At 38.9% G+C, this 25,169-nt stretch overlaps 1 protein-coding gene across 1 annotated transcript in view; it reads right to left on the bottom strand.

Annotated features, from left to right (window-relative positions):
• LOC128657505 (probable cation-transporting ATPase 13A4) overlaps positions 1-23,432 on the bottom strand; it is a 132,765-nt gene extending 109,333 nt beyond the window's left edge. Inside the window, exons 1-8 of the mRNA XM_053711872.1 lie at positions 23,406-23,432; positions 23,096-23,166; positions 8,132-8,212; positions 5,628-5,697; positions 3,671-3,805; positions 3,192-3,264; positions 1,822-1,953; positions 1,416-1,586 (exon numbers count right to left, since the gene is read on the bottom strand). Coding sequence (XP_053567847.1) covers positions 1,416-1,586; positions 1,822-1,953; positions 3,192-3,264; positions 3,671-3,805; positions 5,628-5,697; positions 8,132-8,212; positions 23,096-23,166; positions 23,406-23,432 — 760 coding nt within the window. The remainder of the gene's footprint in view (positions 1-1,415; positions 1,587-1,821; positions 1,954-3,191; positions 3,265-3,670; positions 3,806-5,627; positions 5,698-8,131; positions 8,213-23,095; positions 23,167-23,405) is intronic.
• Positions 23,433-25,169: the final 1,737 nt, after the last annotated feature.

The following is a 25,169-nucleotide window of genomic DNA, read 5'->3' as shown; positions in this document are numbered from 1 at the left end:
CTTGAGCGCAAGCAGAAACTACGCTAGAATATTTACCGCAACTAGAGAACTGAAGTAAGTGTAAAAGTTAAAAAAAATAATGCACAAGTCACATAAAAAAACATATTAAAATATATTATTACACTCATATATGCAATTTTCAATAAAAAAATATCATTTCAATATTAATTAAAAAAATTTTCAAATTGTTAAAAGGGATATGGCAAGATGTTTGACTGGAAAGGGCTCCAATGTATGTATATACATATATATATATAAATATATATATATATGTATACATGTGTACTTGTGTGTTTAGATGTGTAAATATGTATGTGCACACATACGTACATATATACATGAACCCTTCACAGTCAAATATCTTAAACATGCTATATAATTTTTATACAATGTGTACAATATATCTGAATATTAATATAGTCTCTATATATGTATATATTCATAAGGGTCTACATGACTCCAAAAGTTGCAATTTTTATTCTTGGATTTTGTGTGGATTTATACATGAGAGGTTGGCAGGCCTCTATAGCGTACGTGCACTTTGTCACTTTCTCTAAATAAGAAATTATTTTTTTGCACTGTGAAGTGTATGAGTAAAGGTGCTGGGCTCACCTTGTTTGTTTGATATATATATATATTTTTTTTTTTAATAAAATTGAAAGAGAGATACAGAGAAAAGGGATTATCCTCCTTTGGCTCCAAAGTAAGGGAATTCAGCACTCTTTAAGTTTAAAAATTGGGCATTTTTTATTTATTGTATTTCACAATCCTCTGTATCTCTCTTTCAATATTATTAAAATAGTTATTTTAAGGGTCTGCACCATATCTCCTAAGATAATAATTTGGAGACCATATCAAATGGGCTAAAACTATGAAAGATATATAAGATGAAAAGGTCTCTCTACATAGTTTTGGAATTTTTATATTCAGTATATATATATATATATATATATATATATATATATATATATGTTTAAAATTTCAAAAGAACATTTTCTTCTATCTAAAGGCTTTATGGTAATAGGTCTAGCTCAGTGTCGGGTTAGCACGCAAGCGATAACTAGTAATAGTTTTTTCAGGACACCCCATAGAAGTCTATAGGTAGAAGGCGTTAGAAAGGCAATTTCCAAAGTCCTGAAAGTAGTACGTCTGAGCCTTTCTCTCTCATGCTAACTTTTTACTTTCAAATTGTAATATGCTAACTAAACCAGCCACGCTAATATTTTACTTTGAGTGGTGGGCAATTGAGCGGAAAAAAATCGCCATTTGTGATCTGACCCTTCCTATTTATTCATACTGTAAATTGTAATAATAGTGGTTAGCCCATTATTTTCATGGTTATATTAATTATTAGTCCAAGATCTACTTTTGTTTCTTATTTCTATGTAAACGTAACATAAAAGATAATTACTAACCAGTTCTCAATACAACAGCTTTCACTTGACCATTGTTTGCTGATTTTGTCTGAATCACTTCAGTTCCACAGAAAAGGATGTGTCTTTTAAAATCCTCTCCACTATGGGCTTTCCATGGCATAGTGTGATCAAGATGAGGCAAAGGGGTCTTAGACACTGGGATACTTTCACCTGAGGGCAAACACATATTATGTTGCTCATCAGTGTTCATTTTAGTTAAAAACAAAAAAACAAAGCAACTTCACACTGTCTTAAATAACACGTTTATGTAAACTATAATTGAGATTACACAAGTGCACAATAATGCTGTCTTAATAATTTATATTTTTATTTGTTTTTCTTTATTTTATATAAGTATTTGTAAATGCTTTGCATGTGAGAGGAATATGTGTAAATACCATCATACCTGTGAGCATGCTTTCATTTACAATACATCCTCCACTTATTAGTACAGTATCACATGGTAAAAAGAGTCTCTTTCCTGTCAGAACGATTACATCTCCTGGGACTAAGTAACGGGACTGCAATTCTTTGCATTCTGAAGTAAAAAGATAACATTTAATAGCAACTGATCCTTACAATTAAATAAAATAAACATACATGACATACTGACTGAGGATGTCAGAAGATGTCAGAAGATGTATATCAAACAATAACCACATTGTTCTGTATAGATAATTGCCCATATAGATGTCTTCAAATCAGCTTGAAATATGGGTTACCACACAAACTGTACCAGTCTACTATATACATAAAAGGTTATTTCATGATTATGTAAAGTCCTGGCTCCTTCTAATGATGATCAATGCAGTATTAAAGCAAAAACAGTTTTAAATTATTAATGGAATTACTAGAGAATAATGGATAGGAGGAAATGTGCTATTAAAGTAAACTGGAATATAAAGTGGTAGATAAAAATTGTGAATTCTATTTTAATTTAAAGGGACATAATACTCATATGCTAAATCACTTGAAATTGATGCAGTATAACTGTAAAAAGCTGCTGGTGCAATGCTGAATATGGAGAGCGTATTGCTTTCTGCATTCATCAATGTCTTGCGGACCTGATCCGCACTGTCGGATCAGGTCCGCAAGACATTTGTTAAATTGGCCTCCTCCTCTTTTGCTCTCTCCCCCCTCTTTTGCTCTCACTCTCTCCCCCCCCCCCCCTCTTTTGCTCTCTCTCTCTTCCCCCTCTTTTGCTCGCTTTCTATATTTCCCTCCTCTCTTTTGGTCTCCCCCACCTATTTTGGTCTCTCCCACCTCTCTCCCATTGGCCACGCCCCTTCATACACGCTCCTGCGAGGCCACGCCCACTCATCCCACCCGTGAGGTCACGTCCCCTTGTCACGCCCATGAGGCCAAGCCCCTTGTCACGCTTGTGTGGTCACGCCCCTTGTCACGCCCATGAGACCACGTCCCCATCACGGCACACTCGGTCACGCCCCCACCAGGCAGCTTCCACAGTGCGCACTCCTCTGCTGATCAAGGCTAGGTATGTTTGTCCTCTGCAGTCTCTACTGCGAATGACTGCATCTGACAAACATACCTGGCCTTTTATTTTATAGGATTATTATTATTTTCATTAAGTTGGATGTTTTTAAAGCATTTCAGCAGGATTAGTGGACAGAAACCTGGATAAATATGCTAAGTATGGTGTTCTGTGGGGATTTGATTGCTACAGAATCAAGCCGTAATATTATTACATTTTTTTTACTTCACACATTTTTTTTTTATCCTTAACCCCAAAACTCTTAATTCCCATCTATAACATACCTCCATTTTTTTGGCACACAGTGACTTTGATACTGTTATTGGACTCAACTAAATTGTGAAGCTTTACTGATTCCTTTGGAGATAAAAAGATACAAAATATATATATATATAATTACAATTAACATTTATGTTTTTAACTGTAACTGAATGATAGTAAAAATAAGTTTGTATTTGTATTGTGCTTGATTATACATAACTCTTCATGATATGTAGTTCTAAGATACATAAAATGCAGTAGTTTTTCAGTGTTATTCAATAATTAAATAATAGGCTATGATTTAAACTAAAAGTTATGCTCATTATTATTCTGGCTTTTTGTTTTATTGAATAGCAATTATTCCACACATTATACTTTTCATTGCTTATAAATATATTTGCTATGTCAATCATGTATTTGTGCTTTTATACAAGTGATATTTTACAACTTATTCATGTTACTTCAAGTTTAGTGAATTTATTTTATTATAATAAACAAATACCTTTCTTAGGTCGTGCACAGTAAACACAATGGAAATAAGAGTCATGATAATAACAGCAATGGAATATTCTATGAAGCCGACGGCCAACCAGAGAGCCAGACTGCATGCTTCAAAGGCATAAAAGGGATTTAAAACCTACATGAGAAAAATAATACATTGTATGTATGTATGTATGTATGTATAAATATATATACATAGATAAATAGATAGATAGTTAGATACATAGATAAATAGATAGATAGTTAGATACATAGATAAATAGATAGATAGTTAGATACATAGATAAATAGATAGATAGTTAGATACATAGATAAATAGATAGATAGTTAGATACATAGATAAATAGATAGATAGTTAGATACATAGATAAATAGATAGATAGTTAGATACATAGATAAATAGATAGATAGTTAGATACATAGATAAATAGATAGATAGTTAGATACATAGATAAATAGATAGATAGTTAGATACATAGATAAATAGATAGATAGTTAGATACATAGATAAATAGATAGATATAAACACAAACACATATATATATTTTTTTTTTTTATTTAAAAAAAATATACCAAATAACATATATGGAGCCTATGTAGCAAATAAAACGTGGAACATATAGTTCATATCAATGTGCATTGCAAAAAAGCACAACAGAAGTACTTCTAGACTCTTATGTTTAAAAAACAACATTTCAAGCCTACGCTTGGCTCTTAGTCAGGTTGATAAAGACATGAACATGAGCCGAGAGTAGAAACATTGGAACATTGTATTTATTACTTTTGGATCCCAATGCAGAAATACAAACGTTTTTCTTGTGAAATGGCAATGGCAATCCCATTGTGTCATGCTTAAAGGGACAGTACAATTAAAATGAAAATTTCATGATTTGTCTAGAGCTTGCAATTTTAAACAACTTTCAAATTTACTTCTGTTATCAAATTTGCTTTGTTCTCTTGGTATTTTTTATTGAAGAGTAAAACTAGGTAGGCTCATAAAAGCTCAGGAGTGTGCACGTGTCTTTAGTACTCTATGGCAGTAGTGTTATGCAACAATAATTGTAGCTTTGTTATACAATGTTGCAAAACACTGCTGCCATAGAGTACTAAAGACACGTGCACACTCCTGAGCTCTTATGAGCCTACCTAGTTTTACTCTTCAATAAAAAAATACCAAGAGAAAGTAAATTGGAAGTTGTTTAAAATTGCATGCTCCATCCGAATCATGAAAGTTTAATTTTAACTTTACTGTCCCTTTAACTGGAGTAGTAAGTTTGGTTTTGTATTTCATTGATTTTGTGGCAACGGAAAAAGAATATCCTATTTTCATAAAGTATTTACTTTGAAAAATAACCTTTTGATTCACCACTAGTAGAAAATGTATAATGGGTAGAGTTCAATTTTTTTTTAATAAGGCAAAGATAGAGAGACAAACGGAACATACCTGGTTTAGGTTATAATGTTAGCAACAACAAAAAATTTAAATATTTTTCTGCCTCACTTCCAAGACCAAACCGATAAAGAAACATTGAAATGATGCAGAGTGTTTTTTTTTTTCAGAGCAGAAGACTGTGGGATGGAGTCAGTTAGCTTGGAGGATGTAAATTAACCCTGACCGCTTGATGTTGATAGCGCGCTACGCTTGTGAGTGAGTTTATTTTTCTATTGTGGTTACCGTTTGTTAGCCCTTGACAATGCACCCTAGAAGTGCTCACATTCTGTGATTGGGATTTTTACATTAAATAAAGAAACCCTGTGATAGTCTTTCCCATGCAACATCTATAAACACCAATGTTCTTATTCCACTTTTTATATAAAAACCTTTTTTTTAAACACATTTTTTTTTTTTTTTCGAGGACACATTTCCTTTCAGATTTTTAAATAAAATTAAAATGCAGATATTCTAATACAAAAACCAACGTGGATTTCTTTTCCACATACTATTCTTTAGAAATTACCTCTTTGAAGAGTAACTTCCAAATGGGAGCAACATCAACCTCAATTGCATTCGGTCCACATATAGATCTTCTGTAGGAGGTAAAACAATGATACAACTAAACTTACTTGATTAAATATTTTTTTATTACTGATGCATAATTATTTTTTCTATAAGTTAGCAATATTTCATGACTTCCCTACAGTTGCACATGCAATTCCAATGATAATACATTTATTTTACCTAGACATTGGCCAGAGCAATAAAATCTTACCTTTATCTTTTAATATAGTTCAAAAATAGAAGCATTATTGATAAACTTAAGCAATGTTAAAGCAAAATAGAGCTAATATTTTTGGGCTCTGAGCATTTATGGAATTAAAAAATTACATTTAACACCTCATTATTATTTTTTTCAGTATACGTTGTAATATATACATTTTGTTCAAAATACTACAAACTGCCACAACTTGTACATATTTGCAGCAATTTTTATTAAAAAAACTTGGTTATGGACTTGTAACCTCCCTTGGGAGCTTTGGATAAGTATAATTGTTTATACAAATTCAGGAAGTTTTTAATGTCCCTTTAAATTTTGAGTTTGAAATCCTTACAGTTTAAATATTTTCATATTGTTCTAAGATGTGGCATATCCTAAATTAGTATTCAAAAAGATGAAAACAGCATCAATCTGTAAGGAGGTGCACGTACCCAGGTCCTGTCAGTGACCTCAAATAAAGTCCAATCCACGAATAGAACAGCACCATCCAAAAGGTAAGTTTAAAAGTATATCTTTATTGGGACATCACCAAACATAGCACAAAAACACGACGTTTCGGTCAGGTGACCTTAATCATGTGATTTAAAAACAAGACCTTAAACCACTCCTTATATACCCACCTTGGGGGAGGTGATAATTACCTATACAGGTGAATTTTACACATTCAATTTCAAAATCAAACTATTTAGTACCCTCTAGTGGTAGAAAAAGGTAATTTATCAATCTTACACAGTACTTGGAAAAATCACAGAAAGAAAGGATGACTATATATATACACACACGACTAGATTTAGAGTTTTGTCGGTAACGACCCGAAAATCTAACGCCGGCTTTTTTCTGGCCGCACCATAAAAATAACTCTGGTATTGAGAGTCCACATAAAGGCTGCGTTAGGCTCCAAAAAAGGAGCGTAGAGCATATTTAACGCAGCTTCAACTCTCGATACCAGAGTTGCTTACGCAAGCGGCCAGCCTCAAAAACGTGCTCGTGCACGATTCCCCCATAGGAAACAATGGGGCTGTTTGAGCTGAAAAAAAACCTAACACCTGCAAAAAAGCCGCGTTCAGCTCCTAACGCAGCCCCATTGTTTGCTATGCGGAAACACTTCCTACGTCTGCACCTAACACTCTAACATGTACCCCGAGTCTAAACACCCCTAACCTTACACTTATTAACCCCTAATCTGCCGCCCCCGCTATCGCTGACCCCTGCATATTATTATTAACCCCTAATCTGCCGCTCCGTAAACCGCTGCTACTTACATTATCCCTATGTACCCCTAATCTGCTGCCCTAACATCACCGACCCCTATATTATATTTATTAACCCCTAATCTGCCCCCCACAACGTCGCCTCCACCTGCCTACACTTATTAACCCCTAATCTGCCGACCGGACCTGAGCGCTACTATAATAAAGTTATTAACCCCTAATCCGCCTCACTAACCCTATAATAAATAGTATTAACCCCTAATCTGTCCTCCCTAACATCGCCGACACCTAACTTCAATTATTAACCCCTAATCTGCCGACTGGAGCTCACCAATATTCTAATAAATGTATTAACCCCTAAAGCTAAGTCTAACCCTAACACTAACACCCCCCTAAGTTAAATATCAGACTGCTATCTCTGCACCCTCAAACTGTAGGCTGTAAGCTTTTCACCACTTGTAATTTGAGTGCAATAAGTGAGCTAATAAAGCTCTCTGCACTATCCATTAAAAGTATAGGGCACTTTAAAAAGGTTTGTCTGTTTTATGATGCTTTGTTTAACATTTTAACCATCCTGTTATAATACCAGCTTGAAGGCCAGGTGCAAGATAATAACACACATGGGGGCCGATTTATCAATCGGCCCCAATGCATCTGTTTCCGCACGAGCCTTCAGGAGTTAAGACGCATGAGCCTTCAGGAGTTAAGAAGCAGCGGTCTTAAGACAGCAATCATCCCGATCGGATACAATCGGGTAGATTGACACCCCCTGCTAGCGGCCGCAAATCTGCAGGGGGCAGTATTGTACAAGCATTTCTTGTGAAATGCTTGTGCAATGATAAATACCGACAGCGTATGCTGTATGCATTTATCGATGCAGCATCATCGCTCGTACTTTGATATTTCAGCCCCATGGACTTTTGATTGTGCGCCACTTGTAAACAAATTGTATATGTAATAATTAGGTAAAAGATGCCCATTGTAATGTGTATGAAGTGGGTTAGTAAAAAAAAATGATAGCAAACCTTACTTTACCTGATCTTTTGTTCCTCAGTTGTTAGTCCAGATCCAAATTTTGAGTGAATGTCATAGCAAGTTAAGTTGTCCTCTAAGACCCTACAAAAGAGGTACAGTAACAAGAAAAAGGAGGGTTTATTTCCAGCAGGGTCATCATGCAACTTCTCACTCAAGGTTTTGCTAAAACATTATAGTCCACTGGATCACACAATGGCCCCTAGTTATCAAGCCGTCAACCTCAAATACGCTGGAATTCCGCAGCGTATTTGTGGCGAGGCTGATTCGCCTAAGTTATCAAGCCCTACACACCGGCAAAAGTAGAATTTAGTGACGTAAGCTTCGATCCGCCGGACTCAGTCCGACACAGATCGATTCTTACGTCACTCCAGATGTTCCGCACACAAGTTCGGCACAATCTGATTACTTTTGCTAGTTATCAAAAAACTAGCAGGTACGCTCTGCACTTTTCCGGCCCAGTGTACCTGGTTTTCAATCTGCCGCCCTAGAGGCGGCGGATCCCATAGGAATCAATGGGAGTCTGACCATAGCGAAAGTTCATGTTCGCTGCTGCCAGTTATCCCATTGATTCCTATGGGAGATGTCTACACCTAACACCCTAACATGTACCCTGAGTCTAAACACCCCTAATCTGTCCCCCCCTACACCGCCACAACTAAATAAATGTATTACCCCCTAAACCGCCGCTCCCGGAGCCCACCGTCACTCTAATAAACTGATTAACCCCTAAACCGCCGCTCCCGGACCCCGTCGCCACTATAATAAGTATATCAACCCCTAAACTTCCGCTCCCGGAGCCCACCGCCACTCTAATAAACTGATTAACCCCTAAACCGCCGCTCCCGGACCCCGCCACCACCTATATTAAACATATTAACCCCTAATCTGCCCCCCCTACACCGTCGCCACCTATAATAAATTTATTAACCCCTATCCTGCGCCCCTACACCGCCGCAACTATAATAAAATTATTAACCCCTAAACCTAAGTCTAACCCTAACCCTAACACCCCCCTAACTTTAATATTAATTAAAAACATCTAAATATTATAACTCTTATTAACTAAATTAATCCTATTTAAAACTAAATACTTACCTTTAAAATAAACCCTAACGCCTAGATTTAGAGTTTGGCATTAGCCGTCAAAACCAGCGTTAGAGGCTCCTAACGCTGGTTTTGGGCTACCGCTGGTATTTAGAGTCTTGTAGGTAAGGGTCTAACGCTCACTTTGCAGCATACTTTTCCATACCGCAGATCCCCCTACGCCATTTGCGTTTCCTATCTTTTCAATGGTATCTTTCTAACGCCAGTATTTAGAGTCTTGGCTGAAGTGAGCGTTAGAAATCTAATGACAAAACTCCAGCCGCAGAAAAAAGCCAGGAGTTAAGAGCTTTCTGGGCTAACGCCGGTTCATAAAGCTCTTAACTACTGTGCTCTAAAGTACACTAACACCCATAAACTACCTATGTACCCCTAAACCGAGGTCCCCCCACATCGCCGCCACTCTAATAATTTTTTTTAACCCCTAATCTGCCGACCGCACACCGCCGCCACCTACGTTATCCCTATGTACCCCTAATCTGCTGCCCCTAACACCGCCGACCTCTATATTATATTTATTAACCCCTAATCTGCCGCCCCCAACGTCGCTGCTACCTTACCTACAATTATTAACCCCTAATCTGCCGACCGGACCTCACCGCTACTATAATAAAGTTATTAACCCCTAATCCACCTCACTCCCACCTCAATAAACCTATAATAAATAGTATTAACCCCTAATCTGCCCTCCCTAACATCGCCGACACCTAACTTCAAGTATTAACCCCTAATCTGCCGACCGGACCTCACCGCTACTATAATAAATTTATTAACCCCTAAAGCTAAGTCTAACCCTAACACTAACACCCCCCTAAGTTAAATATAATTTAAATCTAACAAAATAAATTAACTCTTATTAAATAAATTATTCCTATTTAAAGCTAAATACTTACCTGTAAAATAAACCCTAATATAGCTACAATATAACAAATAATTATATTGTAGCTTTTTTAGGATTTATATTTATTTTACAGGCAACTTTGTATTTATTTTAACCAGGTACAATAGCTATTAAATAGTTATTTACTATTTAATAGCTACCTAGTTAAAATAATTACAAAATTACCTGTAAAATAAATCCTAACCTAAGTTACAATTAAACCTAACACTACACTATCAATAAATTAATTAAATACAATACCTACAAATAAATACAATTAAATAAACTAACTAAAGTACAAAAAATAAAAAAAGCTAAGTTACAAAAAATAAAAAAATTAATTACAAACATAATAAAAATATTACAACAATTTTAAGCTAATTACACCTACTCTAAGCCCCCTAATAAAGTAACAAAGCCCCCCAAAATAAAAAAAATGCCCTACCCTATTCTAAAATTAAAATAGAAAAGCTCTTTTACCTTACCAGCCCTTAAAAGGGCCTTTTGCGGGGCATGCCCCAAAGAATTCAGCTCTTTTGCCTGTAAAAATAAACATACAATACCCCCCCAACATTACAACCCACCACCCACATACCCCTAATCTAACCCAAACCCCCCTTAAATAAACCTAACACTAAGCCCCTGAAGATCTTCCTACCTTATCTTCACCACATCGGGATCACCGATCCGTCCAGACTCCGAAATCTTCATCCAAGCCCAAGCGGGGGCTGAAGAGATCCATCATCCGGCTGAAGTCATCTATCAAGCGGCAAGAAGAAGTCCAGAAGAGGCTCCTATCCGGGCAGAAGAGGAGATCCGGACCAGCAACCATCTTCATCCAAGCGGCATCTTCTATCTTCATCCGATGACGAGCGGCTCCATCTTCAAGACCTCCGGTGCGGATTCATCCTCTTCTTCCGACGTCCTAAGTCCGAATGAAGGTTCCTTTAAATTACATCATCCAAGATGGCGTCCCTCGAATTCCGATTGGCTGATAGGATTCTATCAGCCAATCAGAATTAAGGTAGGGAAAACCTGATTGGCTGATTGAATCAGCCAATCAGATTGAGCTCGCATTTTATTGGATGTTCCGATCAGCCAATAGAATGCGAGCTCAATCTGATTGGCTGATTGGATCAGCCAATCGGATTGAACTTGAATCTGATTGGCTGATTCCATCAGCCAATCAGATTTTTTCCTACCTTAATTCCGATTGGCTGATAGAATCCTCTCAGCCAATCGGAATTCGAGGGACGCCATCTTGGATGACGTCATTTAAAGGAACCTTCATTCTGACTTAGGACGTCGGAAGAAGAGGATGGATCCGCGCCGGAGGTCTTGAAGATGGAGCCGCTCGTCATCGGATGGATGAAGATAGAAGATGCCGCTTGGATGAAGATGGTTGCCGGTCCGGATCTCCTCTTCTGTCCGGATAGGATGAAGACTTTGGAGCCTCTTCTGGACTTCTTCTTGCCGCTTGATAGAAGACTTCAGCCAGATGATGGATCTCTTCAGCCCCCGCTTGGGCTTGGATGAAGATTTCGGAGCCTGGACGGATCGGTGATACCCGGTGTGGTGAAGATAAGGTAGGAAAATATTCAGGGGCTTAGTGTTAGGTTTATTTAAGGGGGGGGTTGGGTTAGATTAGGGGTATGTGGGTGGTGGGTTGTAATTTTTGGGGGGTATTGTATGTTTATTTATACAGGCAAAAGAGCTGAATTCTTTGGGGCATGCCCTGCAAAAGGCCCTTTTAAGGGCTGGTAAGGTAAAAGAGCTTTTCTATTTTAATTTTAGAATAAGGTAGGGCATTTTTTTATTTTGGGGGGCTTTGTTATTTTATTAGGGGGCTTAGAGTAGGTGTAATTAGCTTAAAATTGTTGTAATATTTTTATTATGTTTGTAATTTATTTTTTTATTTTTTGTAACTTAGCTTTTTTTATTTTTTGTACTTTAGTTAATTTATTTGTATTTATTTGTAGGTATTTTATTTAATTAATTTATTGATAGTGTAGTGTTAGATTTAATTGTAGATAATTGTAGGTATTTTATTTAATTAGTTTATTGATAGTGTAGTGTTAGATTTAATTGTAGATAATTGTAGGTATTTTATTTAATTAATTTATTGATAGTGTAGTGTTAGGTTTAATTGTAACTTAGGTTAGGATTTATTTTACAGGTAATTTTGTAATTATTTTATCTAGGTAGCTATTAAATAGTTATTAACTATTTAATAGCTATTGTACCTGTTTAAAATAATTACAAAGTTGCCTGTAAAATAAAATAGCTACAATATAATTATAATTTATATTGTAGCTATATTAGGGTTTATTTTACAGGTAAGTATTTAGCTTTAAATAGGAATAATCTATTTAATAAGAGTTAATTTATTTCGTTAGATTTAAATTATATTTTACTTAGGGGGGTGTTAGGGTTAGACTTAGCTTTAGGGGTTAATACATTTATTAGAGTAGCGGTAAGGTCTGGTTGGCAGATTAGGGGTTAATACTTGAAGTTAGGTGTCAGCGATGTTAGGGAGGGCAGATTAGGGGTTAATACTATTTATTATAGGGTTAGTGAGGCGGATTAGGGGTTAATACATTTATTATAGTAGCGGTGAGGTCCGGTCGGCAGATTAGGGGTTAATTATTGTAGGTAGCTGGCGGCGACGTTGTGGGGGCAGATTAGGGGTTAATAAATATAATATAGGGGTCGGCGGTGTTAGGGGCAGCAGATTAGGGGTACATAGGTATAATGTAGGTTGCGGCGGGGTACGGAGTGGCAGATTAGGGGTTAAAAACAATATGCAGGGGTCAGCGATAGCGGTGTCAGCAGATTAGGGGTTAATAAGTGTAAGGTTAGGGGTGTTTAGACTCGGGGTACATGTTAGAGTGTTAGGTGCAGACTTAGAAACTGTTTCCCCATAGGAAACAATGGGGCTGCGTTAGGAGCTGAATGCTGCTTTTTTGCACGAGCACGTTTTTGAAGCTGGCCGCGTCCGTAAGCATCGCTGGTATTGAGAGTGAGTTGCAGTGGCGGTAAATTATGCTATACACTACCTTTTTGGAGCCTAACGCAGCCCTTCTGTAAACTCTAAATACCAGCGGTATTTAAAAGGTGCGGGGGGGAAAAAGCCAGCGTTAGCTTCGTGGGTTGTTACCGACAAAACTCTAAATCTAGCCGTAATATAGCTACAATATAAATAATAATTATATTGTAGCTATTTTAGGATTTATTTTTATTTTACAGGCAAATTTCAATTTATTTTAACTAGGTACAATAGCTATTAAATAGTTATTAACTATTTAACAGCTACCTAGTTAAAATAAAGACAAATTTACCTGTAAAATAAAAACTAACCTAAGTTACAATTACACCTAACACTACACTATCATTAAATAAATTATTCCTATTTAAAACTAAATACTTACCTGTAAATAAACCCTAAGATAGCTACAATGTAATTAATAATTACATTGTAGCTATCTTAGGATTTATATTTATTTTACAGGTAACTTTGTATTTATTTTAGCTAGTTAGAATAGTTATTAAATAGTTATTAACTATTTAATAACTACATAGCTAAAAGAAATACAAATTTACCTGTAAAATAAATCCTAAGCTAAGTTACAATTAAACCTAACACTACACTATCATTAAATTAATAAAATAAATTACCTACAAATAACTACAATTAAATACAATTAAATAAACTAACTAAAGTAAAAAAACCTAAGTTACAAAAAATAAAAAAAATAAGTTACAAATATTTAAAAAATATTACAACAATTTTAAGCTACTTACACCTAATCTAAGCCCCCTAATAAAATAACAAAGCCCCCCAAAATAAAAAAAATACCCTACCCTATTCTACATTAATAAGTTAACAGCTCTATTACCTTACTAGCCCTTAAAAGGACCTTTTGCGGGGCATGCCTCAAAGAATTCAGCTCTTTTGCCTGTAAAAAAAAAATACAATCCCCTCAACATTACAACCCACCACCCACATACCCCTAATCTAACCCAAACCCCCTTAAATAAACCTAACACTACCCCCCTGAAGATCATCCTACCTTTAGCCGCCTTCAGCCAGCCGACCACCGATGGAACAGAAGAGGAGATCCGCAGCGGCCGAAGTCTTCATCCAAGGGGCGCTGAAGAAGTCTTCAATCTGACTGAAGTCATCATCCAAGGGGCGCTGAAGAAGTCTTCCATCCGATTGAAGCCATCATCCAGGCGGCGTCTTCAATCTTCATCCATCCGGAGCAGAGCGGAGCCATCTTCAGACGAGCCGACGCGGAGCCATCTTCTTCCACCGACGACTGACGGTTCCTTAGATCGGAACAGCCAATAGAATGCGAGCTCAATCTGATTGGCTGATTGGATCAGCCAATCCGATTGAACTTCAATCTGATTGGCTGATTTAATCAGCCAATCAGATTTTTCCTAGCTTAATTCCGATTGGCTGATAGAATCCTATAAGACAATCGGAATTTGAGGGATGCCATCTTGGATGACGTCACTTAAAGGAACCGTCATTCGTCGTTCAGTCGTCGGTGGAAGAAGATGGCTCTGCGTCGGCTCGTCTGAAGATGGCTCCGCTCCGGATGGATGAAGATTGAAGACGCCGCCTGGATGATGACTTTAATCGGATGGAAGACTTCTTCAGCGCCCCTTGGATGATGACTTCAGTCGGATGGAAGACTTCTTCAGCGCCCCTTGGATGAAGACTTCAGCCGCTGCGGATCTCCTCTTCTGTTCCATTGGTGGTCGGCTGGCTGAAGACGGCTAAAGGTAGGATGCTCTTCAGGGGGGTAGTGTTAGGTTTATTTAAGGGGGTTTGGGTTAGATTAGGGGTATGTGGGTGGTGGGTTTTAATGTTGGGGGGGTTGTATTTTTTTTTTCAGGCAAAAGAGCTGAATTCTTTGGGGCATTCCCCGCAAAAGGCCCTTTTAAGTGCTGGTAAGGTAATAGAGCTGTTAACTTTTTAATGTAGAATAGGGTAGGGCATTTTTTTATTTTGGGGGGCTTTGTTATTTTATTAGGGGGCTTAGATTAGGTGTAAGTAGCTTACAATTGTTGTAATATTTTTTAAATGTTTGTAACTTATTTTTTTTATTTTTTGTAACTTAGGTTTTTTTATTTTTTGTACTTTAGTTAGTTTATTTAATTGTATTTAATTGTAGTTATTTGTAGGTAATTTATTTTATTAATTTAATGATAGTGTAGTGTTAGGTTTAATTGTAACTTAGTTTAGGATTTATTTTACAGGTAAATTTGTATTTCTTTTAGCTATGTAGTTATTAAATAGTCAATAACTATTTAATAACTATTCTAACTAGCTAAAATAAATACAAAGTTACTTGTAAAATAAATATAAATCCTAAGATAGCTACAATGTAATTATTAATTACATTGTAGCTATCTTAGGCCTAGATTTAGAGTTTGGCGGTAGCCGTGAAAACCAGCATTAGAGGCTCCTAACGCTGGTTTTAGGCTACCGCCGGTATTTGGAGTCAGTCAAAAAAGGGTCTAACGCTCACTTTTCAGCCGCGACTTTTCCATACCGCAGATCCCCTTACGTCAATTGCGTATCCTATCTTTTCAATGGGATTTTTCTAACTCCGGTATTTAGAGTCGTGTCTGAAGTGAGCGTTAGAAATCTAACGACAAAACTCCAGCCGCAGAAAAAAATCAGTAGTTAAGAGCTTTCTGGGCTAACGCCGGTTTATAAAGCTCTTAACTACTGTGCTCTAAAGTACACTAACACCCATAAACTACCTATGTACCCCTAAACCGAGACCCCCCCACATCGCCGCAACTCGATTAAATTTTTTTAACCCCTAATCTGCCGACCGCCACCTACGTTATCCTTATGTACCCCTAATCTGCTGCCCCTAACACCGCCGACCCCTATATTATATTTATTAACCCCTAATCTGCCCCCCACAACGTCGCCGCCAGCTACCTACACTTATTAACCCCTAATCTGCCGTCCGCACGCCGCCGCCAGCTACATTATCCTTATGTACCCCTAATCTGCTGCCCTAACATCGCCGACCCCTATATTATATTTATTAACCCCTAACCTGCCCCCCACAACGTCGCCGCCACCTACCTACAATAATTAACCCCTAATCTGCCGACCGCAAAGAGCCGCCAGCTACATTATAGCTATGTACCCCTAATCTGCTGCCCCTAACACCGCCGACCCCTATATTATATTTATTAACCCCTAACCTGCCCTCCCTAACATCGCCGACACCTAACTTCAATTATTAACCCCTAATCTGCCGACCGAATCTCGCCGCTATTCTAATAAATGTATTAACCCCTAAAGCTAAGTCTAACCCTAACACTAACACCCCCCTAAGTTAAATATAATTTTAATCTAACGAAATTAATTCACTCTTATTAAATAAATTATTCCTATTTAAAGCTAAATACTTACCTGTAAAATAAATCCTAATATAGCTACAACATAAATTATAATTATATTATAGCTATTTTAGGATTAATATTTATTGTACAGGTAACTTTGTATTTATTTTAACCAGGTACAATAGCTATTAAATAGTTAAGAACTATTTAATAGCTAAAATAGTTAAAATAATTACAAATTTACCTGTAAAATAAATCCTAACCTAAGTTACAATTAAACCTAACACTACACTATCAATAAATTAATTAAATAAAATACCTACAATTACCTACAATTAAACCTAACACTACACTATCAATAAATAAATTAAATACAATACCTACAAATAACTACAATGAAATAAACTAACTAAAGTACAAAAAATAAAAAAGAACTAAGTTACAAAAAATAAAAAAATATTTACAAACATAAGAAAAATATTACAAGAATTTTAAACTAATTACACCTACTCTAAGCCCCCTAATAAAATAACTCAAAAGCCCCCCAAAATAAAAAAATGCCCTACCCTATTCTAAATTACTAAAGTTCAAAGCTCTTTTACCTTACCAGCCCTGAACAGGGCCCTTTGCGGGGCATGCCCCAAGAAGTTCAGCTCTTTTGCCTGTAAAAAAAAACATACAATACCCCCCCCCAACATTACAACCCACCACCCACATACCCCTAATCTAACCCAAACCCCCCTTAAATAAACCTAACACTAAGCCCCTGAAGATCATCCTACCTTGTCTTCACCATACCAGGTTCACCGATCCGTCCTGGCTCCAAAATCTTTATCCAACCCAAGCGGGGGCTGGCGATCCATCATCCGGCGGCTGAAGAGGTCCAGAAGAGGCTCCAAAGTCTTCATCCTATCCGGGAAGAAGAGTAGATCCGGACCGGCAACCATCATCTTCCAAGCGGCATCTTCTATCTTCATCCGATGAGGACCGGCTCCATCCTGAAGACCTCCACCACGGACCCATCTTCATCCGGCGACGTCCAACTGAAGAATGACGGTTCCTTTAAGGGACGTCATCCAAGATGGCGTCCCTCGAATTCCGATTGGCTGATAGGATTCTATCAGCCAATCGGAATTAAGGTAGGAATATTATGATTGGCTGATGGAATCAGCCAATCAGAATCAAGATCAATCCGATTGGCTGATCCAATCAGCCAATCAGATAGAGCTCGCATTCTATTGGGTGATCAGCCAATCGGATTGAACTTGATTCTGATTGGCTGATTCCATCAGCCAATCAGAATATTCCTACCTTAATTCCGATTGGCTGATAGAATCCTATCAGCCAATCGGAATTCGAGGGACGCCATCTTGAATGACGTCCCTTAAAGGAACCGTCATTCTTCAGTTGGACGTCACAGGATGAAGATGGGTCCGCGGTGGAGGTCTTCAGGATGGAGCCGGTCCTCATCGGATGAAGATAGAAGATGCCGCTTGGAAGATGATGGTTGCCGGTCCGGATCTACTCTTCTTCCCGGATAGGATGAAGACTTTGGAGCCTCTTCTGGACCTCTTCAGCCGCCGGAAGATGGATCGCCAGCCCCCGCTTGGGTTGGATGAAGATTTTGGAGCCAGGACGGATCGGTGAACCTGGTATGGTGAAGACAAGGTAGGATGATCTTCAGGGGCTTAGTGTTAGGTTTATTTAAGGGGGGGTTTGGGTTAGATTAGGGGTATGTGGGTGGTGGGTTGTAATGTTGGGGGGGGGGGATTGTATGTTTTTTTTTACAGGCAAAAGAGCTGAACTTCTTGGGGCATGCCCTGCAAAGGGCCCTGTTCAGGGCTGGTAGGGTAAAAGAGCTTTGAACTTTAGTAATTTAGAATAGGGTAGGGCATTTTTTATTTTGGGGGGCTTTGTTATTTTATTAGGGGGCTTAGAGTAGGTGTAATTAGTTTAAAATTGTTGTAAGATTTTCCTTATGTTTGTAAATATTTTTTTATTTTTTGTAACTTAGTTCTTTTTTATTTTTTGTACTTTAGTTAGTTTATTTCATTGTAGTTATTTTACAGGTAAGTATTTAGCTTTAAATAGGAATAATTTATTTAATAAGAGATAATTAATTTCGTTAGATGTAAATTATATTTAACTTAGGGGGGTGTTAGTGTTAGGGTTAGACTTAGCTTTAGGGGTTAATACATTTATTAGAATAGCGATGAGCTCCAGTCGGCAGATTAGGGGTTAATAATTGAAGTTAGGTGTCGGCGATGTTAGGGAGGGCAGATTAGGGGTTAATACTATTTATTATAGGGTTAGTGAGGCGGATTAGGGGTTAATAACTTTATTATAGTAGCGCTCAGGTCCGGTCGGCAGATTAGGGGTTAATAAGTAGCGGCGGTTTACGGAGCGGCAGATTAGGGGTTAATAATAATATGCAGGGGTCAGCGATAGCGGGGGCGGCAGATTAGGGGTTAATAAGTGTAAGGCTAGGGGTGTTTAGACTCGGGGTACATGTTAGGGTGTTAGGTGCAGACATAGGAAGTGTTTCCCCATAGCAAACAATGGGGCTGCGTTAGGAGCTGAACGCGGCTTTTTTGCAGGTGTTAGGTTTTTTTTCAGCTCAAACTGCCCCATTGTTTCCTATGGGGGAATCGTGCACGAGCACGTTTTTGAGGCTGGCCGCGTCCGTAAGCAACTCTGGTATCGAGAGTTGAAGCTGCGTTAAATATGCTCCACGCTCCTTTTTTGGAGCCTAACGCAGCCTTTATGTGGACTCTCAATACCAGAGTTATTTTTATGGTGCGACCAGAAAAAAGCCGGCGTTAGCTACGCGGGTCTTTACCGACAAAACTCTAAATCTAGCCGTTAGGGTTTATTTTACAGGTAAGCATTTAGTTTTAAATAGAAATAATTTATTTAATGATAGTGTAGTAATAGTTTTTATTTTAAAGGTAAATTTGTCTTTATTTTAACTAGGTAGCTATTAAATAGTTAATAACTATTTAATAGCTATTGTACCTAGTTAAAATAAATTGAAATTTGCCTGTAAAATAAAAATAAATCCTAAGATAGCTACAATATAATTATTATTTATATTGCAGCTATATTAGGGTTTATTTTAAAGGTAAGTATTTAGTTTTAAATAGGATTAATTTAGTTAATAAGAGTTATAATATTTAGATGTATTTAATTAATATTTAAGTTAGGGGGGTGTTAGGGTTAGGGTTAGACTTAGGTTTAGGGGTTAATAATTTTATTATAGTTGCGGCGGTGTAGGGGGGGCAGGATAGGGGTTAATAAATTTATTATAGTGGCGACAGTGTAGGGGGGCAGATTAGGGGTTAATATGTTTAATATAGGTGGCGGCGGGGTCCGGGAGCGGCAGTTTAGGGGTTAAACAATTTATTTAGTTGCGGCGGGGTACGGGATTGGCAGGATAGGGTTTAATAAATTTATTATAGGTGGCGGCGGTATAGGGGGGGCAGGATAGGGGTTACTAGGTATTATGTAGGTGGCGGCGGGGTCCGGGAGCGGCAGTTTAGGGGTTAATCAGTTTATTAGAGTGGCGGTGGGCTCCGGCAGCAACGGTTTAGGGTTAATACATTTATAAGAGTTGCGGCGGGGTCTAGGAGCGGCGGTTTAGGGGTTAATAAATGTATTTAGTTGCGGGGGGCTCCGGGGTCGCCAGTATAGGGGGTAGAACAGTATAGTTAGTGTGGGTGCTTAGTGACAGCTTGTCAATAAAGCTGTAAAAAAGCCGAAGAGCAGCGAGATCGGATGAGTGATAACTATCACAGTCCGCTGCTCATCGCCCCGTACTTGGTGCGCGGCTTTTTGACAGCTTTATTGATGACTTTAGTGAAATTTTTCAGGTCCGCGGCGGCGATGTGAGGCGAGCTTAGGCGGGCGTATTGGGGCCGGCGAAGGCAGGTAAGTAGACACATTGATAACTAGAGGCCATTGTATTGAATGAGTTCTAACTCAAATGTGCCATATTGTGGTAACTTTTATATATTGCAGTGTGATTAAGAAACTCTTCTGCTCCTTAAAGGATATTGTGTTCTTAGTTGCCAAATATGCTAAACTAGTACTAAAGCCCGTGTACACGGGCCATTTTTTGCAGTACAGCGGTCCCGCCCCTTGCACTCTCCACCCTCTCTTTTGATCTCTCTTCCCCCCTCTCTTTTGCTTTCTCTCCCCCCTCTCCTTTGCTCTCTCTCTCCCCTCTTTTGCTCTCTCTCTCCCCTCTTTTGCTCTCTCTCTCCCCTCTTTGGCTCTCTCCCTCCTTTCTTTTGCTCTCTCTCCCCCCTCTTTTGTTCTCTCCCCCCTCTTTTGTTCTCTCCCCCCTCTTTAGCTCTCTCCCCCCCTCTTTGGCTCTCCTCCCCCCTCTTTGGCTCTCCCCCCCCTCTTTGGCTCTCTCCCCCCCCCCTCTTTGGCTCTCTCCCCTCTTTTGCTCTCTCTCCTCTTTGGCTCTCTCTCTCCCCCCTCTTTGGCTCTCCCCCCCCCCTTTGGCTCTCCCCCCCCTTTGGCTCTCTCTCTCCCCCCTCTTTGGCTCTCCCCCCCTTTGGCTCTCCCCCCCCTTTGGCTCTCTCCCCCCCTTTGGCTCTCTCCCCCCCCCTTTGGCTCTCCTCCCCCTTTGGCTCTCTCCCCCCCCTTTGGCTCTCTCCCCCCCCTTTGGCTCCCCCCCCTTTGGCTCTCTCCCCCCCCTTTGGCTCTCCCCCCCCTTTGGCTCCCCCCCCTTTGGCTCTCTCCCACCTCTTTGGCTCTCCCCCCCTCTTTGGCTCTCCCCCCCCTCTTTGGCTCTGCCCCCCCCTCTTTGGCTCTCTCTCCCCCCTCTTTGTCTCTCTCCCCTATTTTGCTCTCCTCTTTGGCTCTCTTTCCTCTTTGGCTCTCTCTCTCCCCCCTCTTTGGCTCTCCCCCCCCTTTAGCTCTCCCCCCCCCCTTTGGCTCTCCCCCCCCTCTTTGGCTCTCTCCCCCCCCTCTTTGGCTCTCCCCCCCCTCTTTGGCTCTCTCCCCCCCCTCTTTGGCTCTCTCTCCCCCCTCTTTGGCTCTCTCGCCCCCCTCTTTGGCTCTCTCTCCCCCCTCTTTGGCTCTCTCTCCTTTTTGGCTCTTTTTCCTCTTTGGCTCTCTCTCTCCCCCTTCTTTGGCTCCCCCCCCCCTTCTCTTTGGCTCTCCCCTCTACCTTCTCTTTGGCTCTCCCCCCCTTCTCTTTGGCTCCCCTCCTTCTCTTTGGCTCTCCCCTCTACCTTCTCTTTGGCTCTCCCCCCCTTCTCTTTGGCTCTCCCTCCCCCTTCTCTTTGGCTCTCCCCCCCTTCTCTTTGGCTCCCCCCCCCTTCTCTTTGGCTCTCCCCCCCCTTCTCTTTGGCTCTCCCCCCCTTCTCTTTGGCTCTCCCCCCCCTTCTCTTTGGCTCTCCCCCCCCTTCTCTTTGGCTCTCCCCCCCCCCCTTCTCTTTGGCTCTCCCCCCCTTCTCTTTGGCTCTCCCCCCCCTTCTCTTTGGCTCTCCCCCCCTTCTCTTTGGCTCTCCCCCCCCTTGGCTCTCTCCCCCCCCCCCTTTGGCTCTCTCCCCCCCCCCTCTTTGGCCCTTCTCCCCCCCCTCTCCTGCTCCCTCTCTGGCTCTGTCTTCACATCGCGGGACCCCGTCCGGCCACGCCCCATCGCGACGACACCCACCCGGCCACGCCCCTCGCGACGCCCGGCCACACCCACATCGCAATGCTCCTGTCGGCCACAAACAGCTGTGAGGTCTGGGGAGCGCGTGGCCGCTTCTCACGCAGCAGACCTCACAGCTGTTGAGTAGCTTACCTCGTGCTCCCCAGACCTCACAGCTGTTTGTGTACCTCGCGCTCCCTATCTCAAGGCCAAGTGTTTGTCTCTACTGCGCATGACGGCTTCAGACAAACACTTGGCCTTTTATAATATAGGATTATTTTATATAAAAAGGAGTTAAACAAAAGCTGTTTACATTTAAATTAGAAGGAAATTCTTGTTTGGGCACAACTGGTGGGAATAACATTTACAGCTTTTTTTTATTAGAGAGAGACAATAATTATAATTATTCAGGACTAGAACATCCAGTTTACAAAAGGCACTTTGAAATATGCTTTTTTTAAGATGATGTAAAGAAGAAAAAGACTTGCGTGGTAAGTTTGACGTTTCTGGGAACAAGTGTTACAGAAAACAATACCTTATTTGTATAGGGCAATCAAATACAGATTGATTTACCAATTGGTGGTAAAAAAAGAATAGAATAACTGTATTATGCTATTAGAGAACAATTTCATAGTCTAAGGAAACATTGTTTTATTTAATTTAACACAACAATACCTGCTATTGTCTGTTCTAGACAAAAAAGTTTGCCCCAATTTTGTCACCAAAAGTTCTTTAAAATCAATGGAATTTTCCATTGAAATAAATGGGGGAGGAATTTGAATCTGCAGTATAATACATTTCTACTTTTGCAAAAAGGTAATATATATTTTTAACATCATATTTTATTGCAAGACAGTTTAAATGATTAAAACACAATCTGATAAGAAATAAAGTAAAAGTAATAAAAATCAGGTTAAAGCCAGAGCGCATAGTAGGATAAATATATATTCACACTCACCCAGCTCTTAAAAATTGTTGCTCTTCTTGGTCCCATACATAACTGATTTTCTGTACCTTTATAAGTTTCACCTATAAGTATGAACAGAATAATTAAAATATGAAAAAAGAATAAGAACCTTAAAACTGTGAAAACTCAATGTAAAAAAATTACCTAATTTTGAAAGGACAGTGCATTTTAAAATTGGTTTGCCTAAAATGTGTATCGAAAGACTTGTTATACCATCTGCAGCGTATAAAATGTAAGGGAATTTGCTCCTTTGGACTTATATTTGCATATAAAGTAGCTCTTTTAAAATACAGCCCATTACCATGGGCAGAGTTTGCAGAGAAAGCATGCCTTCTTATTTTATGCGGTCACGTGGGGGGTGAAACGGCCATTGGTGTGGGGCATCATAGACGTACGACTTTGTCAGCATCACGCTACATGTGTTGGAAACATTTGGCTCCTAACTTGAATGCATAATACATTATTTATGGATGGCTCTTAACAGACTGCATTCTTTCCTGTTAACCAACAGAGGACTCATACTGATGCACGCATACTAAGGAACATATTTCTTTGCATACTTTAAGCACGAAACTTGGTTCCTGCATAAAAGTCTGCTGTGGGCGAGGTTTTAATATGCCCCTGAGAATTGTACTACTCTCTTCTGATGCACTGAAATACGGTGGGCTAAGAATTTGACATGCCCCTGGGAACTGAACTCTTTTCCTTATGTATTGAACAGATGCAAAGTACTGCAGGCATCTGAATTGATTTGGTTGTTGGCTATCACTATAAGTATATTATTGGATGAACATAAATCCTTACAAGGGACCCATGATAACAGATAGCCGCTTAGAATTGCGGTGTTATCTTCTGACATAGGTGTTGTTCATCCTGGAGGGTCTGTTGCTATTGATATATTTATGTTCTTCTATCAAAACTATCATATTAGCCCTGCATAGATCCTCATGTGGATTAAGGTGGCAGATTCCTACAAATTGTGGGGCCACCCTTTGGTAGAGGTCTTGCAGGTTCTCCAATCTCCATGCTTATTTTTTCAAACATGTTATTAGTGAGCTGGTGATGCTTTTAACTATGTGTTAACTAGATATTTCTTGTCACTGATACTATTGTGTATTGATACCCACATGTGGAGGTGGCACCTGTGTAGGGAACCACTTATCTGATATTAATATATAATAAAGAAATATGCCTACATAAAAATGTGGGGAATTGAATTATTATTTGAGATGATGTGCTTAAATCCCTGTCTGTGTTGAGGAAAGTATATTTTCTACTTTCTCATAATGTCTTTCTCTTTTTTGGATAATATTTGCACTTTAAAGGTCTGCACCATCTACACAATTCTAAATTTTATATATATATATATATATATATATATATATATATATATATATACTATATATATATATATATATATATATATATATACATTAATATATATTTTTTGCATATAACTTCTTATTTTATCGCTCACAAAAAAACACAAAGGGTTCCTTATCTTATTTGTTTATTTATATACAAAGTACAATACTTAATGGGACACTGAACCCAAATGTTTTCTTTCGTGATTCAGATAGAACATGCAATTTTAAGCAACTTTCTAATATTTTACAGTTCACTGTCCCTTTAAATTCTCACTCAGGGAATTAGTTCATGGCTATGTCCCAAGCAGTACCTGTGTTGATACACATTTTAACTTTAAACTCCTCTTTAGCAAGAATATATAACAACAAAAATGTCTAGCTGAACTAAGAATCGTGGCTATATAACTGAAGTATCCTTCAAGATTCTAATAAGGAGGACATTTCACTTGAAATCTGACCATTCCCAATATGAGTCAGTTAGGGCCAAGCATGTTAATAAGAAGTTACTAAATCTTTAATATATTATACATGTCTTTCACAGTATTTTATTTTTATAAGGAAACAAGTAAATAGCACAAATCGTTTGTTGCACAACAATATAAAAAGGCAAGGTTCCTGCCCACCTCAGTAGATCTTATGTATCCCCTGCACAAACAGGTATATGTCTTGAAATATTAACATTCAAATACATTGAAATC

The sequence above is a fragment of the Bombina bombina genome, chromosome 4 (assembly GCF_027579735.1).
Source record: "Bombina bombina isolate aBomBom1 chromosome 4, aBomBom1.pri, whole genome shotgun sequence".
Lineage (NCBI taxonomy): Eukaryota > Metazoa > Chordata > Amphibia > Anura > Bombinatoridae > Bombina > Bombina bombina.
This window is presented reverse-complemented; position numbering and strand designations above follow the sequence as displayed.